Raw genomic sequence first — 15,889 nt, 5'->3', positions numbered from 1 at the left:
GGGTCCACACGGCCTCCACCTCCGCGGGCTGACCGGGCCACAGCCCCGGTGATTCTTAACACCGCCTCCCTTCTGCTCCCACCCCAGAAATCACTGTGAAATTTCATGATTAACTTAAAGTGAAGGAAATAAAGGTAAAACCACTTCAGATCTCAAAAAATAAAAAAAGAAAGAAAATAGATTTCAGAAAACAATTACTTTAGGAAAAAAAACTTCAGTGGTTACAGTTTGAGGACTCATCAGTTCGAAGTGAAAATTCTCTCTAAGCAGATACTACTCTCCTTTTTCAGTTTTGTAGTCTCCTAAATTTACCTTCTCTGCTGACCTTTTAAAAGCTCCCTCTGGGCCTTAACTAGAGCAATAAAAATTGAGTTTGGCCAAGACTTTTACAAGTTTTACTCTTGGGAGTCTCTCTGAACCTGTTCTGGGGTTCAGGGGCTGCCTAACAAAATACAAAAAAAGTTACTCTTTCTCAATTAATGTACACTGGGCGACAATAAGGGGTGGGGTGAAATATTCTCAACTGTCAATAAGAAACTTAAATGTCATACATGACAGTTATTAGAAGTGAGTTATGAATTCCTCATAAGTGGGATTTAAATGATGATATAAAATCATCGAATTAGTTTCTCCTTGTCTCTCCTTTTTTTTTTTTTTTTTTTTGAGATGAGTCTCACTCTGTCGCCCAGGCTGGATACAACGGCGTGATCTCGGCTCACTGCCATCTCCACCTCCCTGATTCAAGCAATTACCCTGCCTCAGCCTCCCTAATAGTTGGGATTACAGGCGCACACCACCATGCCTGGCTAATTTTTTTTTTTATTTTTATTTTTAGTAGAGACGGAGTTTCACCATGTTGGCCAGACTGGTCTTGAACTCCTGACCTCAGGCAATCTGCCCACCTCAGCCTCCCAAAGTGCTTGGATTACAGGCGTGAGCCACCATGCCTGGCCTAGTTTTCCCTTTTCTAATTATTTATCTTTAGCTATTCAGAGAAAAACTTTCGTGGCAGCAACACAATTACATTCATTTAGTAATTGAGAGTCAAACATTTTGTGCTAGGCTAAAGGGAATGCCCAGAACTTTAAGAACTGGTCCTTTCCTCAAAGGAACTTAGGCCACGTAGCTGTAAAATCAGTGTGCTTTTCATAGGTATTCTTGAAAAATACTTGAATAAATCCCAAGTTTAAAAATGATTTAAAAATGGTTAGGATGCAGTTCATTCAGTTCATTCTCATCTAACATTGTGTGTTTAAGAGATGACCAAGAAGAAATACATGTACATTCCTTACAGTAGAATAAAGCCCCTTTGCAAGGGGGAGAATGGAAGCTGCGACATACTTTGTTGGTGGCCAATGGGCCTTTGTGAGTTCTTGGCACTTGGAAGCCTGTTTTCAGCATTTCAGGCTAAAATTCTCTTGCTTGTCAATAGAGAAGCCTTAATTTTTCTTTCTAAAGTCTCATCACATAGATTTTCTTTTTTTTTTTTTTCAAATGCTCATGGTAACATGGTAGTTATAAATATAGTTTTTTTTTGTTTTTTTGTTTTTTTTTTTCTGAGACAGAGTCTCACTCTGTTGCCCAGGCTGGAGTATAGTGGCACCATCTCGGCTCACTGCAGTCTCCACCTTCTGGGTTTAAGCGATTCTCCTGTCTCAGCCACCCAAGTAGCTGAGTTAACAGGTGCTCGGCCGGGCGCGGTGGCTCACGCCTGTAATCCCAGCACTTTGGGAGGCCGAGGCGGGTGGATCACGAGGTCAGGAGATCGAGACCATCCTGGCTAACACGGTGAAACCCCGTCTCTACTAAAAATACTAAAAATTAGCCGGGCGTGGTGGCGGGCGCCTGTAGTCCCAGCTACTCGGGAGGCTGAGGCAGGAGAATGGCGTGAACCCAGGAGGCGGAGGTTGCAGTGAGCCGAGATCGCGCCACTGCACTCCAGCCTGGGCGACAGAGCGAGACTCCGTCTCAAAAAAAAAAAAAAAAAACAGGTGCTCACCACCATGCCCAGCTAATTTTTGTATTTGTATTTGTATTTTATTTATTTATTTTAAGACAGAGTCTCACTCTGTTGCCCAGACTGGAGTGTAGTGGTATGATCTCCACTCACTGCAACCTCTGCCTCCCGGGTTCAAGCAATTCTCCTTCCTCAGCCTCCTGAGTAGCTAGGATTATAGGCGGCCACTATCACGCCCGGCTAATTTTTGTATTTTTAGTAGAGACAAGGTTTTGCCACGTTGGCCACGCTTGTCTTGAACTCTTGATCTCAGGTGATCCACCCGCCTTGGTCTCCCAAAGTGCTGGGATTACAGGAGTGAGCCACCGCGCCCGGCCAGTGTATTTTTAGTAGATACGGGGTTTCACCATGTTGGCCAGGCTGGTCTTGAACTCCTAACCTCAAGTAATCCATCTGCCTCAGCCTCCCAAAGTACTGGTATTACAGGTGCGAGCCACAGCCCAGCCTCATAAATATAGTTGTTTATGAAAGACACCACCATTGGCCAATCATCAGAAGGGGAGCACTTTAGGTCTGTATTTCAGGAAGAGGTTTACATTCCATAGATCTTTTCACTCTCATTCAATGAGAACTTTTTGTAGGCATTTATGAGATGGCTATTTGGGGTGACAGATATAATCTATGGCCATAGAACTGGGAAACACTGACTCGAATCATGTAAGCTACAGACAAATGAATAATTCATTGATTTAGTCACTCTTTAATTAATTTATTTATTTATTCATTCTACTATTATGGACTGAGCACTGTTTTAAGTACTGAAGAAGTGCTAAACAAGGATGAGTAGAGTCCCTACCTGTGGGTTACAGTATTGTGGGAGAGACTGACATTAATTGAATAACACAAACCAGTGTAATGAATACAGTGAATACAGTGGTGACACATGGTGTGAAGGTGAGGTCCTTGGAGCTATGCTACAGCATGTGCTAGAGGAAGCATGAAGGGCAAAAGGGAAACTGAAAAAGGTGGTGTGGCTGAGTCTCACAGAAGGAGAGGACTGTGGTACCTAGTACCACTGAAGGATGAGCAGAGACAGGCATTCAAGGGCTTGGAGGCAGAGTTAAGGAAGGACATCAAGCAGTGCTATCTTGTGATCAGATTTATGAGAAATGATGGTAGCTTGAATAGCATGGCTGTAGTCAAGGAAGAAAGGGAGCTTGATGAGATATTTAGGAGACGGAATGAATAGAACTTGATGATTGAATAGATCTTAGAGATGAGGGAGAAATAAGGTCAAACATGATTCTCAGGTTTGTGGCTTGAGAAAATGGGAGAACACTTGTGGCATACACTGAGACAGGAAGTACTAGATGAGAACCAGAATTGGGAATAAAAACTATCCCTTGGTTTTAGACATGCTGAGTTGAGACATGTTGATATGGAAATCCAGCACTATTCAATAGAGCTTTCTGTGATGATGGAAGTGTTCTGTATCTACACTGCTGAGTATTTTAGCCATTACTCACATGTGGCTATTTACATTTAAACTAAAATAAAAGATTTAGTTTCTCAGTTGCACTAGCCACATTTCAAGTGCCCAACAGCTATATGTGGCTAGTGATTTTTGCATTTGACAATGCAGTTCTAGAGCCTAGAGAAGCAGCCTAGGTTGAAAATATAAAAAATTAGCCAGGCATGGTGGCTTATGCCTGTAATCTCAGCACATTGAGAGGTCAATCCAGAAGAATTGCTTGAGGCCAGGAATTTGAGACCAGTTTAGACAACACAGTGAGATCCTGCAGCTATAAAAAAAATATGAAAATAGTCTGGGCACAGTGGCTCACGCCTGTAATCCCAGCACTTTGGGAGGCTGAGGAGGGCAGATCACCTGAGGTCGGGAGTTTGAGACCAGCCTGACCAGCATGGAGAAACCCCATCTCTACTAAAAATACAAAATTAGCCTGGGATAGTGGCGCATGCCTGTAATCCCAGTTACTTGGGAGGCTGAGGCAGGAGAATTGCTTGAACCGGGGAGGCGGAGGTTGCAGTGAGCCAAGATCTTGCCATTGTACTCCAGCCTGGGCAACAAGAGCAAAATTCCACCTAAAAAAAATAAATAAATACATAACAATTAAAAAATTGAAAAAAATTAAATTTAGTCATACATGATGGTGTGCACCTATAGTTCCAGCTACTCAGGAGGCTGAGGTAGAAGTCTTGCTTGATTCCAGGAGTTTGGGGCTGCAGTGAACTATGATAGCACCACTGCACTCCAGCCCGGGAACAAAGCAAGACTCCATCTCTTAAAAAAAAAAAAAAAAGAGAGAGAGAGATGTGTGTCGATGAGGTTTAAGACTGTGAAGACAACTTTCTAAGGAAGAAGTGAAGGTAGTCAGTGAAAAGAGGAAATGGCTAGGACTGAGACTAAAGGACCTTCAACTTGTAAAGGCTGGTGAAAAAAAATGAGCCTTCAAAGGACACCAAGAAGTAATCAGGGAGGTAGGAGAAAAACTGTAAGAGCTTTGTCATATAAGTCAAGAGAAAAGGGTGTTTTGAAAGGAATGAGCAACAGCTAAGTTGTTCTAGAAGGTTGAGGGAGACTGAAGATGTTTATTGGATCAGTGAAACAGAGGCCATTGGTGACTTTGGCAAGAGCTGTTTCAGAGGAGGGATGAGGCTGAAAGGCAGACTAAATGAGTGAGGAGGGGGTGAGGTAATGGAGAGAGAACTGACAATAGAAGAAAAGAAATCATGGGCTCCTTTTTCCACGGGCTACCAATAAAACAGGGAATTACTTTAGCCAAATCAAGCTAGAGTCATATATCATAGATATATATCTTCAAACACTGAGTTTATCCTACAAAGTTACCAATTTTGAATCTTTTGTCACGAATATGAGGAGATATATGTCTGCTGGGTTTTCTTCCTACTCCAACTACCTTGGAGGGTGGGTATGAAATAGACCATGTGAAGGCTTAGAGGCCATGTTGAAGTATTCTTTATCCTAACAGCAATAAAAAGCAACTGAAGGCTTTTCTTTTTTAAGTCATTTTATTATCTAAAATTTAGAGCATACAGAAGAAGAGAGAAAAATGTAACTCATCACTCCCAGGTATTATTCATCACCTGACCCTAACACCCTTCAGCCTTTAGTCCTGGCCCATCCATACCCCATCTACTTAGATGAGAAGTTTTAACCACGGGAGTGATATAATTACACTTGTGTTAAAAAGACCATTCTTGCTGCTGGGTAGAGCAAAAGTCAGCACATTTCCAGGTAGTAAATATTTTAGGCTTTGCTGGCTGTACAGGCTCTGTTGCAACTATTTAACTCTTGTTGTAGCTTGAAAGCCGCACTAGACAATACATAAATAAATAAGTGTGGCTGTTTTCCAATAAAACCTTATTTATGGACACTGAAATTTGAATTTCATATAGTTTTTGCATGTCACAAACTATTCTTCATCTTGTTTTGATTTTCCCCCTCACAATTTAAAAATGTAAAAATGATTTTTCTCATAGGCAATACAAAAACAGGCAGAAGGCCAAATTTGGGCTGTAGTTTGCTAAGCTCTAGGGTAGAGAATGAATTGCAGCAGGCAAGAGAAGTTGTGGGAAGACTTGCCCAAGGCTATTGCAGGAATCAGAACAAAAATCTCGCTATTCCTGTACCTAGTAAAGAGAAAAGACAGCATGGCAAGCATTTATTAGGTACTATACCATTGAGTATCTATTATTCCCTAGGCACAATGTTAGGGCTAAAGATATACAAATAAATGAGTAAGAAATCGTTTTTGCCTTGCAGCTAGTTAGGGAGACAGATGCGGTTTTTTTCTGTCATGTTGTAAATACCACAACATGGTACTATGGAATATAGATGAAATATTGATTAATTCTGTGTGAGAAACATCAAACATGGCCTTAAGAGTGACATTTAGCCAATGTAGTGGCTCATGCCTGTAAGCCCAACACTTTGGGAGGCTGAGGCAGGAGGATTGCTTCAGGCCAGGAGTTCTAGACCAGCCTGGGCAACACAGTGAGACACTGTCTCTACAAAACATTTAAAAATTAGCCAGGCATGGTGATGCATGCTTGTAATCACAGCTACTTGGGAGGCTGAGGTGGGAGGATGGCTTGATCTCAGCAGTTTGAGGTTACAGTGAGCTATAATCATGCCACTGCACTCCAACCTCAGTAACAGTGTAAGACCTTGTTTCTTAAAAAAAAAAAATATTTAGGCATTTAGGTAGGAACTTGAAAGGCGAATAAAAGTTTACCATATAGGGTAAGGTGGAGGGAGGGGAAGGTTTTTAAGGCAAAGGGAAAAGTATAAATGGATGCAAAGAGGCTTGATACACAAGCTTCTGCCCCATTTTTCTTTCAGATTACTGCTAACTTGAGGGGAATGTAGGAGATAACTGAATGAATCCGTAGGTTAAGGAAACTGTAAAAATGGAGTATCTCTGGTTTCAAGAGGATAATTGGTGGAATATTAAATGATTCTACATGACCTGGGCACTGGCTACATCTTCCACCTCTCTTACCACTCCCCTCCTTGTTCACTCTGCCCTGGGCACACTGGTCTTTTTTGCCATGTCTTTGAGATGCCAAGCACAAGGCTGCCTCAAGCTCTTTGTCCTTGCTGTTCCCACTGCCCAGAGTCTGATTCCCTCCCTCCCCTCATTCCTCAGAGGCTTTCTCTGGCCAGCCTATCTAAAACAGGTGCTATTCTCTTAGATTTACCTAGTTACTATTTTTTTCGTAGCATTTATTATTACCTTATTCATGTTTTTGTTATCTAGCTCCTCCCAACTAGAATATAAGCTCCATGAAGGCAAGTCTCTTCTCTGTTACCTTTAAAGTCTAGAACAGTGCCTGGCAAAATACAGCCACACGAGTATTAGTAAAAGAGATAAACAAAAGGAGTGGGGAGAGGGTAGAGAAGAACCCAGATGAGTTGGAGGTGAAGGGAATAGGTATTGCAGGAGTGCAATCTCAATAGTCTCTGTTTCGTTGGCTGAGTAAGATGGGAATTCATCTTCTGAGAGGAGAGAGGGACTCAAAGTTTGGAACATCTGTGGAAGATGAGAACGAGTAACACAGGGAGAAAGTTGGGAACTTAAACATTTGAATTCAAGCCAAACAGATAATTAATTGTACTGTGCCAAGGGGTGGGGTGAGAGCCAAAAGAGAAGATAGCTCCTCCCCACTCAGAATGTGGCATTTTGACTTATCTTTCTTGGAGTTGAATAGAGAATTATAGGGTGGGGAGAACCAAACAGAGGCTCTTGAAAGAATAAGCAGGTGAGGGTGGGAGCAGAGAGAAAGTGAAACTTGGTAGAAAACAACCCATCTGAGAGCCATGTTTGAGTGGTACAGAATCTGAGAGAATGAAACCAAAGCACAGACAAGGGTTCTTTGGTTTCACGCTTCTATGATTAAAAAAAAAAAGTCCTCAACATACCTGCTATTTGGCAGCTGGGAATTCTCAATTGGCTAGAAGTGAGTTTCAGGACATATTGCCAATTGCTGTCCCTTTTCTCCTCCCTTCTCTTGGGCAGGGCATTTGTGTAAACAGACAGTAAAGAAATAGAACTGGACTGTCTTATTCCAATTCTTCTCTCCTTGCTTCCATTTCTATTGTAATTATTTTATTAATAAGCTAGGGCTGCCAGCGCTCATACTAAGTATAATTTACTATTGTGTACAACCAGTTTTAGGGTGGTAATGAGACACGGTTTTTTGGTGAGAACTGGAAGGTTAGTGACCAATATCCAGAATTCTTTTCCTGGATGACTGTGGATCATAATATCTTCAGCTGTTTTGGGGACTTCTTTTTCTGCCAAAAAATTAAAAAAAAAAACCGCAGTGGAATATGAAGTAGGTTTTTTGGTGTAAAATAGTCCCTTTATGAACTGCAGTTTACCAAAAAGAATTGTTGCTTCCCAGAACTACCATTCAACCCAGGAATCCCGTTATTGAGTGCATACCCAGAGGAATATAAATCATTCTACCATAAAGACACATGCATGTGAATGTTCATTGCAGCACTATTCACAATAGCAAAGACATTGAGTCAACCTAAATATCCATCAATAACAGACTGGATAAAGAAAATGTGCTACATATACACCATGGAATACTATGCAGCCATAAAAATATCAAGATCATGTCTTTTGTGGGAACATGAATGGAAGTGGAGGCTATTATCCTTAGCAAGCTAACGTAGGAACAGAAAACCCAATACTGCATGTTCTCACTTAGAAGAGGGAGCTAAATGATGAGAACTCATGAATGCAAAGAAGGGAACAACAGACAGTAGGGCCTACTTGAGGGTGGAGGGTGAGAGGAAGGAGTGGAGCAGAAAAGATAACTATTGGGCTTAATACCTGGGTGATGAAATAATCTGTACAACAAACCCCTGTGACACGAGTTTGCCTATGTAACAAACCTGCATATGTAGCCCCAAACCTAAAAGTTAAAAGAAAAAAGAATTATTGCTTCCCACAAACGTGCTAAATTTCAGTATTAGGGTTTCTTTTATTATTAAGATTCTGAAAGTTAACATGTTCCCAATTGATCTCCTCTTTTCTGTAACTTGGTCCACTCATGGTCTTCTCCATTTTGGTTTGTGGCAACTTCCATCTTTTGGGACAAAAATTTGGGCTTCTTTCTCTCATATTCCACATCTAATCTGTCAGGAAATTCTGTGGGTTTGGACTTGAAAATATATCCAAAACCTGACCACTATTTGCCATAGACGCTGTTATCGCCTTTGCGCAAGCCACTTACATCTTTTGCTTGGCTTATCACAAGAGTTTCTTACTGTTCTCTGTTGACTTTCAGTTTTCCACAGCAGCTCTTAAAATATGTCAGCTACATCACTCTTCTGTTCAAAACCTTTCCATAACTCCCCATTTCACTCAGAGCAAAGGTAAAGTCCTTAGAATAGTCTACAAGGCCCTTCTTGTCTGGCCCTTCATATCACTCCATCTCATCTCCTACTACTCTCCCCTCATCGTCTGCTCCAGCTATCTTAGCCTCCTTGATGGTCCCAGAATTTGCCAGGCAGGCTCCCATATCAGGCCTTAGCGTTGGCTGTTCCCTCTGCCTGGAAATCTTCCTTCATATTTCTGGAGTTCACACCCTCATTTCCTTCAAGACTGTGCTCACACACCGCCTTTTCAGTGAGGCTTACCTTGACCACCATATTTAAAGTTGCACCTGTACACCTTATCCCCTTCCCTTACCTTATTCTATTTTTTTCACAATAACTACACTTGTCTTTTGAACTTTTCGTTCATTGATGTATCCCTAGGACTTAGAAGAATATCTACCAAGTGGCAGGTATTTAACAAATATTTACTGAATGAGGAATGAATTTATTTTGCTTAACTCAGTATAACCCTCTTAAGAAAACAAGACTATAAACCAGATTTTTTGAGAACGTTAAATTCTTTTTTTTTTTTTTTCAGATGGAGTTTCGCTCTCGTTGCCCAGGCTGAAGTGCAGTGGGGTGATCTCTGCTCACTGCAACCTCCGCTTCCCAGGTTCAAGAGATTCTCCTGCCTCAGCCTCCCGAGTAGCTGGGATTACAGGCATGCGCCACCATGCCCGGCTAATTTTTATATTTTTAGTAGAGACAAGGGTTTCACCACGTGGCCAGGCTGGTCTCGAACTCCTGACCTCAGGTGATCTGCCCGCCTTGGCCTCCCAAAGTGCTGGGATTACAGGCGTGAGCCACTGCGCCCGGGCGAGAACGTTAAATTCTAGTTGAATTAACCGTAATTTAGTATTTCCAGATACAGTATCTGGGATGGTGCAATAGGGAGTTCGATGGAGATTCTGGTAAGGGATATGGTGGGCTAAGAAATAATTGTCTGTTCTTGATACTAGATAAACCCAGGGGCTTTACCCCACTTCAGGTTCTAGAATCATGTATAAAGGAAGAGAAAAGTGATTCTGAGTGAACTTGCACTGACAACTTACTAGAACAAAGCTTCCTGGAGTTAGGGTTCCCGCAGTATGTGTCTCCCTGGAAGGTGGAATAAAAGCCTGAACCCGCTCTGCTACTCTTTGGAAGGCAGCCCTGCCATTTCCCCAAGGCCTTGGCCTCCCTCCCTGGAAAAGGATGGTATCCACCGGCTCCCCGCATCGGAGGCTGTTTGCAGGGTGTTCCCAGCACCCCCCAGGGAAGCTCCTCAGAATGCTGCCTGACACATTTTTACAAAATTTATTTTTATTGTGGTAAAACATACACAACATAAAAGTTATCCCTTTATGCAGTTTGCGGTGTACGTTTGTTAACCTTACAGCAAGTAACACATGAGTTTTAAATTAGAATTTGGACAACGGCAAATGAGATGAAAGGCGAACAATCCGAGAGCCAGATCACTGAGGAGCTCTGGGAACGCGCCGCGAGCTGAAGCCACACGGGGAACTCCATTTTGTCGGGACAGGGTCGGTCCTGGCCGCCTCCAGGGAATCGGGTAGTTTCCGCGGCGTGGCCCGGGCCTCCCCTGAAGTCCGTCCGCCTCTCTCCGCCTGGCCCAGCGGCGCGGCCGCCGGAGGACTCTGTCCACGCGCCCAACCTCGGGCGCCCTGTTCTGATGGCAAAGGGTCCCCTGCCTCGCACGACTCGGAGCCGCCGAGGAGGTGACGGCGGCAGCCCTGGGGCGGCTCGGTGCCATTCACTACCGTTCTGTTTTCCTGAGGCGCCGCCTTCCAATTGCCCCGGCTCCGGGAGGAGGCGCGCGCTCCAGCCGCTCCGCCGCGCGGCCCCGACCGCATTTCAGTCCGGGGCGAAGAAAGAAAAGGCGGCCGGCTCCGGCCGCTCCCCGTCCCCCCCAGCCGGGACCGCGCAGGCGCGCGCAGCTCCCGTTCCGGCGGCCGCCCCTCCCCCAGGCCGCCAGGCGCGCCGCGGGCGGGGTCGGCGCGGGGGGCGGAGCCGGCACGGGCTCGGCTGGGGCCCGGCCCGGGATTAGTTGGTTTCGGAGCGGAGGAGGGATCCCCGACCGTCGCGAGCGTCGAAGAGACAAAGCCGCGTCAGGGGGCCCGGCCGGGGCGGGGGAGCCCGGGGCTTGTTGGTGCCCCAGCCCGCGCAGAGGGCCCTTCGGACCCGCGCGCCGCCGCTGCCGCTGCCGCCGCTGCCGCCGCCGCCGCCGCTGCCGCCGCCGCCGCCGCCGCCGCCGCCGCCGCTTCGCAACAGGTCCGCGCGGTCTCGCTCTCCGCTCCCCTCCCCCGCATCCGCGACCCTCCGGGGCACCTCCGCTCGGCCGGGGCCGCAGTCTGGCTACCCGCTTCCATGCGGTTCGGGTCCAAGATGATGCCGGTAAGTGGGCGAGCGGCCGGGGCGTCGGGCCCGGAAGTGTGCGGGGTCGCGTGCCGGGGGCTGGTCCGCGCCCTCGGGCGCGTCGGGGAAGGAACCTGGGGGCCGCAGCCCGCGCGGAGGGGCCGGGGCTTTCCGAGCTTCGAGCGGGTTTCAGGAAGGGGAGGCTCCATCCTCTGGGCTCTGCGCCCACAGCCGTCGTGGGGGCGCGGCGAGACCCTAACCTCGAGGCGGGTTCCTCCAGCTGCTCCGGAGTCAGGCGAGCCGCCGGCGAGCCGCCCGCGAGCCCAGCAGCCACTCAAACTTTTCGTCTTTCACTGGGTCTTGACTTTTTTGCAGTTCTTGAAGGTCAAGAATACGGGAACCGGGGACCTTGTTCTTTGCTGTGTCTTTTTACTTTTTACTGGAGTGAAACATACGTTACTGGAACGGGTACCTTTGCTTTGTTTTTAATTGAATTTCGATCTTGATATCCACAGTAGCAGCTAAGTCACCCTTACCTCTTTGTGGAAAGTGGTTTTGGTAAATGCAATCTCGGAAGTTTTAGATTGCAGGAAAGCGTACGTGCCTGGCTCCCTTCGTTTCCCACAGCTTATTTAGCAAGACCTCCGGAGAGGATTAGTGCCTTCTTTAGGAGCTCCGCAGGCTTTTGACACGGCCACCAGGCCACAGATGAACAGCAGGTTTGAGACATTTCTGAAATGTCTCTGTCATTCAGCGATCGCGGAATGGAGGGTTGCGGTGGCTTCTGCAGACTTCAGTAGCGAGTTTCTTCGTGGAAGTTGTATTTGCACCTCTCCCACTGAAGTGGGGACATCTTGCAGGCATCCTATGCTTGTGGCTCCATTTGTTCAGACAAAGAAACAAAAAGCTTTTACTTTTATGAAGTCTGTGGAATGGAGTGATGACAAAGTTTGCAGTCACACATACAGAGTATAATATGCTGTTCCCTGGCCCCCTGCTTGTGTCGTGGAGGGCGTCCCAAACTCTCACTGGGCCGACTTAACAATTCACTAGAATTAGTAATTGGGTTTAGATGGTTTGGGATATTTTGTCCTGCCAGGATTCAAGGAATTTGAAAGTATTAATAGTATTATGCATCTTATTTTAGTTTAATGCCTGGTTATGAAATCAGGTTTGTAGTGTGAATACCCAATATTGAAATAATGGACCATAGATAAGGGTGATGGATTTTGCTGTTAAGATTTTTATTTCCTGGATTTACATTTCTTTGTGTTGAAGTAACTTGTACGGATTGTCTGTGAATTTTTCCTAACAGTAGGAGCAAGAGAAACACGTATCAGTTGTTGCTATATGGTTTCTTCCTTGTTTTTTGTCAAGGTATCCTTTGGAGATACCCTACCAAGGTATCCGTTGTGTAGCCGAATTCATAAAACGTTATGTGGCTCTTGAGACTATATTCAATTTAGCAGTATGGTTCTTCTGATTGCCTTTCTGACGTCAGAATACAATCCTAACACAGACTCAGTGTGGTATGATGGCACTTACACCAGCTTTGAAGTCAGACTAACACTCCAGTATTGCTCAGCTACTACCTTTAGTGACGTAGCCACTTAAAAAAAACTTGTCCCTCAGTTTCATCATCTGCAAAATGGGGATAATAGTACTCAGCTCTTAGGGTGGTTTGAGGATTAGAGTTATGTTTATGAAGGAAGTGTGATTAGTACAGTGTCTCGCTTGCAATAGGCGGTAGATAAACGCCTCTGAATTTCCAATGTTGGTTAAAGTGGAGATTCTCAGATTTGTGATATATAAAAATATGAAATAATTTTTCATTTAGTAGACTCATGTTATATGTGTCTTTATACTGTAATATTTTGGATATTTGAAAATAAAACTTTTATTAAGTATATTTCTCATCTTTGGCTTTTAATATGCTTGGATTTTTATTCCAACATAAATGTACAAACTACATAAATGTAGTTTTGTTACATTACTTTGGAAAATTCTAACCAATTTATCAGGAAAAGCCATTTAATGTAAAAAAATGGATAGGCTCAGAATGTAGACAATTGCCTTGATGTACTTTTATTGTAAAATATACACAAAATAAAATATGCCATTTTAACTATAAGTGTACAGTTCTGTGGCATTAGGTACAACCCTTGATTTGCTTTTAAAGGCATTCTGAAGATAATGGTTTACTATTTAGACTGCATTATATTAAAAATGTGCAAATAGGCCAGGAGCGGTGGCTCATGCCTGTAATCTCAGCACTTTGGGAGGCCGAGGCGGCGGATCACGAGGTCAAGAGATTGAGACCCTCCTGGCCGACATGGTGAAACCTCGTCTCTACTAAAAATACAAAAGTTAGCTGGGCGTGGTGGCGTGCGCCTGTAGTCCCAGCTACTCGGGAGGCTGAGGCAAGATTGCTTGAACCCTGGAGGTGGAGGTTGCAGTGAGCCTCGATGGCACCACTGTACTCCAGCGTGGTAACTAAGAGTGACTCCATTAAAAAAAAAAGTGCAAATAAATTGTGTTCATGTGTTTTCTCACCAAATGGTACAGGATCAAGTGGTTTTCTTTTATGTGGGACATGAAGTGATAATTGGATCCAAAACCAAAAGTGGAAGATGTATTTTAGAAGGCTAACTAAAAATAAATAGCAAGCTCTGCAAATCACAGTAGAGATAATGATAGGGTACTGCAGAAATGGGAGTGATAATTACTCTCACTTTCAGATACCTGCCATTGTTAGTATCTCTAGTTCTATGATATTTCCACAACTTGCTGAGGAGAAACTGGTTATACTTTCATACTTGACATCTTTTTCCTGATGAAAGAAGAGATTATTTGCACTTTGAGAGTTTGGCTTTTTAGTGATCCGCATGTTGTATTTGATTTTCATATAAAGGGAGGCACTTACCAAAAGCAAAAATTCTTAGTTGTTTGAAAATTACATTAGATATCTTTTATTCACTACTTTGATTTTGTGAAGTGTTATGCTCAAAACAAAAATGTGTTCTTAAGAAAGAGCTTGGCTAACTCTGAAAGCTACTCTCTGCTCTTTTCAGCTAATAGTTTCATAAAAATTTTTGTTTGTACCTGCTGTTGAAATAATAAATTTTAAAAAATTATTTACAAAACTACACAGTATTTGATAGTGCCACCTGGAAGACCAGAAGGCTTGAATTTGCCTGTCACTTGGTCATTGGAGATGCTGTATATTTGACATGAATGTCCAGCTGTAATGGAAATGCTCTGTATCTTTGCTGTCCAGCATGGTAGTCACCAGCCACATGTGGCTACTGCACTTCAGATGTGGCCAAGGGAACTGAAGAACTGAACTTAAGAGTTAATTTTAATTATATTTAAATAGCCACATGCCTGGTGGCTACTGTATGACAATGCAGTCAAACCGATGTCATCATATAGCCCTTATATAGATATTTTTAAGAAAATAATAGCTGGGCCGGGCACGGTGGCTACGTCTGTAATCCCAGCACTTTGGGAGGCCGAGGTGGGTGGATCACGAGGTCAGGAGTTTGAGACCAGCCTGACCAACATGGTGAAACCCCATCTCTACCAAAAATACAAAAATTAGCTGGGCGTGGTGGCGTGTGCCTGTAATCCCAGCTACTCAGGAGGCTGAGGCAGGAGAATCTTGAACCCTTGAGGCGGAGGTTGCAGTGAGCCCAGATCGCGAATCTTGAACCCTTGAGGCAGAGGTTGCAGTGAGCCATTGCATTCTAGCCTGGGGGACAGAGCGAGACTGTCTCAAAAAAAAAAAAAAAAAAAAGAAAGAGAAAATAATGGCTTATTTTAAAAAGCTCAGTTGAAGTGATCGTTGTTTAATTCCTAAGTTTATGGCATTTTATCTTTCAGTGCTGCAGAGGCATAATTATTTCTAGTTATTTCATGATGCTGCAGAATAAAATTTGAGCTTCTAATTTTGAGGGTCTAGGACAAAAATGGGATATTACAGTATCTCCTTTAGCAGTTTGACTACCTGATCAGTAGGATTTGTATATTTCTGAGCATAACTGCAAAGTGTGCAGCTCCACAGACCAGTAGCTTAACTTTTGCTTAAATACTTGTATTATTATTTACAAAGGTCTGGTTTTATTTGCACAGATTTGCACAAAACACAACCAAAATTGTGTTTTGAAACTAAAAATCTTTCAAGTTGTGTATTTGAAACATTATATTTGTATGACTTCAGGTTATGTATTTGGAACATTTTATTTGTATGATTATATCATGGTCTGAAAGAATTCTTTTTGCTTGAGTAATAGTGTAGCAAATTAGCTTAGATCAGGCTTTATTCCAGAATAAAGTTTAGATTAGGTCCCTAAAGAGAGGTTCCTATCTTTATAGAATTACAGTTATCAAAGGCTGTTAAACAAATAATCTATTTTTAGAAATGTGCAAAATATTTTATTTATTTATTTATTTATTTATTTATTTATTTATTTATTTATTTATTTATTGAGACGGAGTCTCACCACTCTGTAGTCCAGGCTGGAGTGCAGTGGCGCGATCTCGGCCCACTGCAGCCTCTGCCTCCTGGGGTTAAAGCAGTTCTCTGCCTCAGCCTCCCGAGTAGCTGGGATTACAGGCCACGCTCTGCTAATTTTTGTATT

At 43.7% G+C, this 15,889-nt stretch overlaps 1 protein-coding gene across 2 annotated transcripts in view; it reads left to right on the top strand.

Annotated features, from left to right (window-relative positions):
• Positions 1-10,916: 10,916 nt before the first annotated feature.
• The window catches only part of TP53BP2 (tumor protein p53 binding protein 2), a 69,044-nt gene continuing 64,071 nt past the window's right edge, over positions 10,917-15,889 (top strand). Inside the window, exon 1 of one of the 2 annotated variants that reach the window (XM_031016189.3) lies at positions 10,917-11,288. Coding sequence is in view for 1 of the 2 variants with exons in the window: in XM_031016185.3 (XP_030872045.2) it covers positions 11,262-11,288 (27 nt within the window). In the remaining variant the exon portion in view is untranslated. The remainder of the gene's footprint in view (positions 11,289-15,889) is intronic. The other variant, XM_031016185.3, reaches the window with a different exon arrangement.

The sequence above is a fragment of the Gorilla gorilla genome, chromosome 1, assembly GCF_029281585.2.
Source record: "Gorilla gorilla gorilla isolate KB3781 chromosome 1, NHGRI_mGorGor1-v2.1_pri, whole genome shotgun sequence".
In the NCBI taxonomy this organism is placed as follows: Eukaryota; Metazoa; Chordata; class Mammalia; order Primates; family Hominidae; genus Gorilla; species Gorilla gorilla.
The sequence above is the reverse complement of the archived record's forward strand: the minus strand, read 5'-3'. Positions and strand labels throughout refer to the sequence as shown.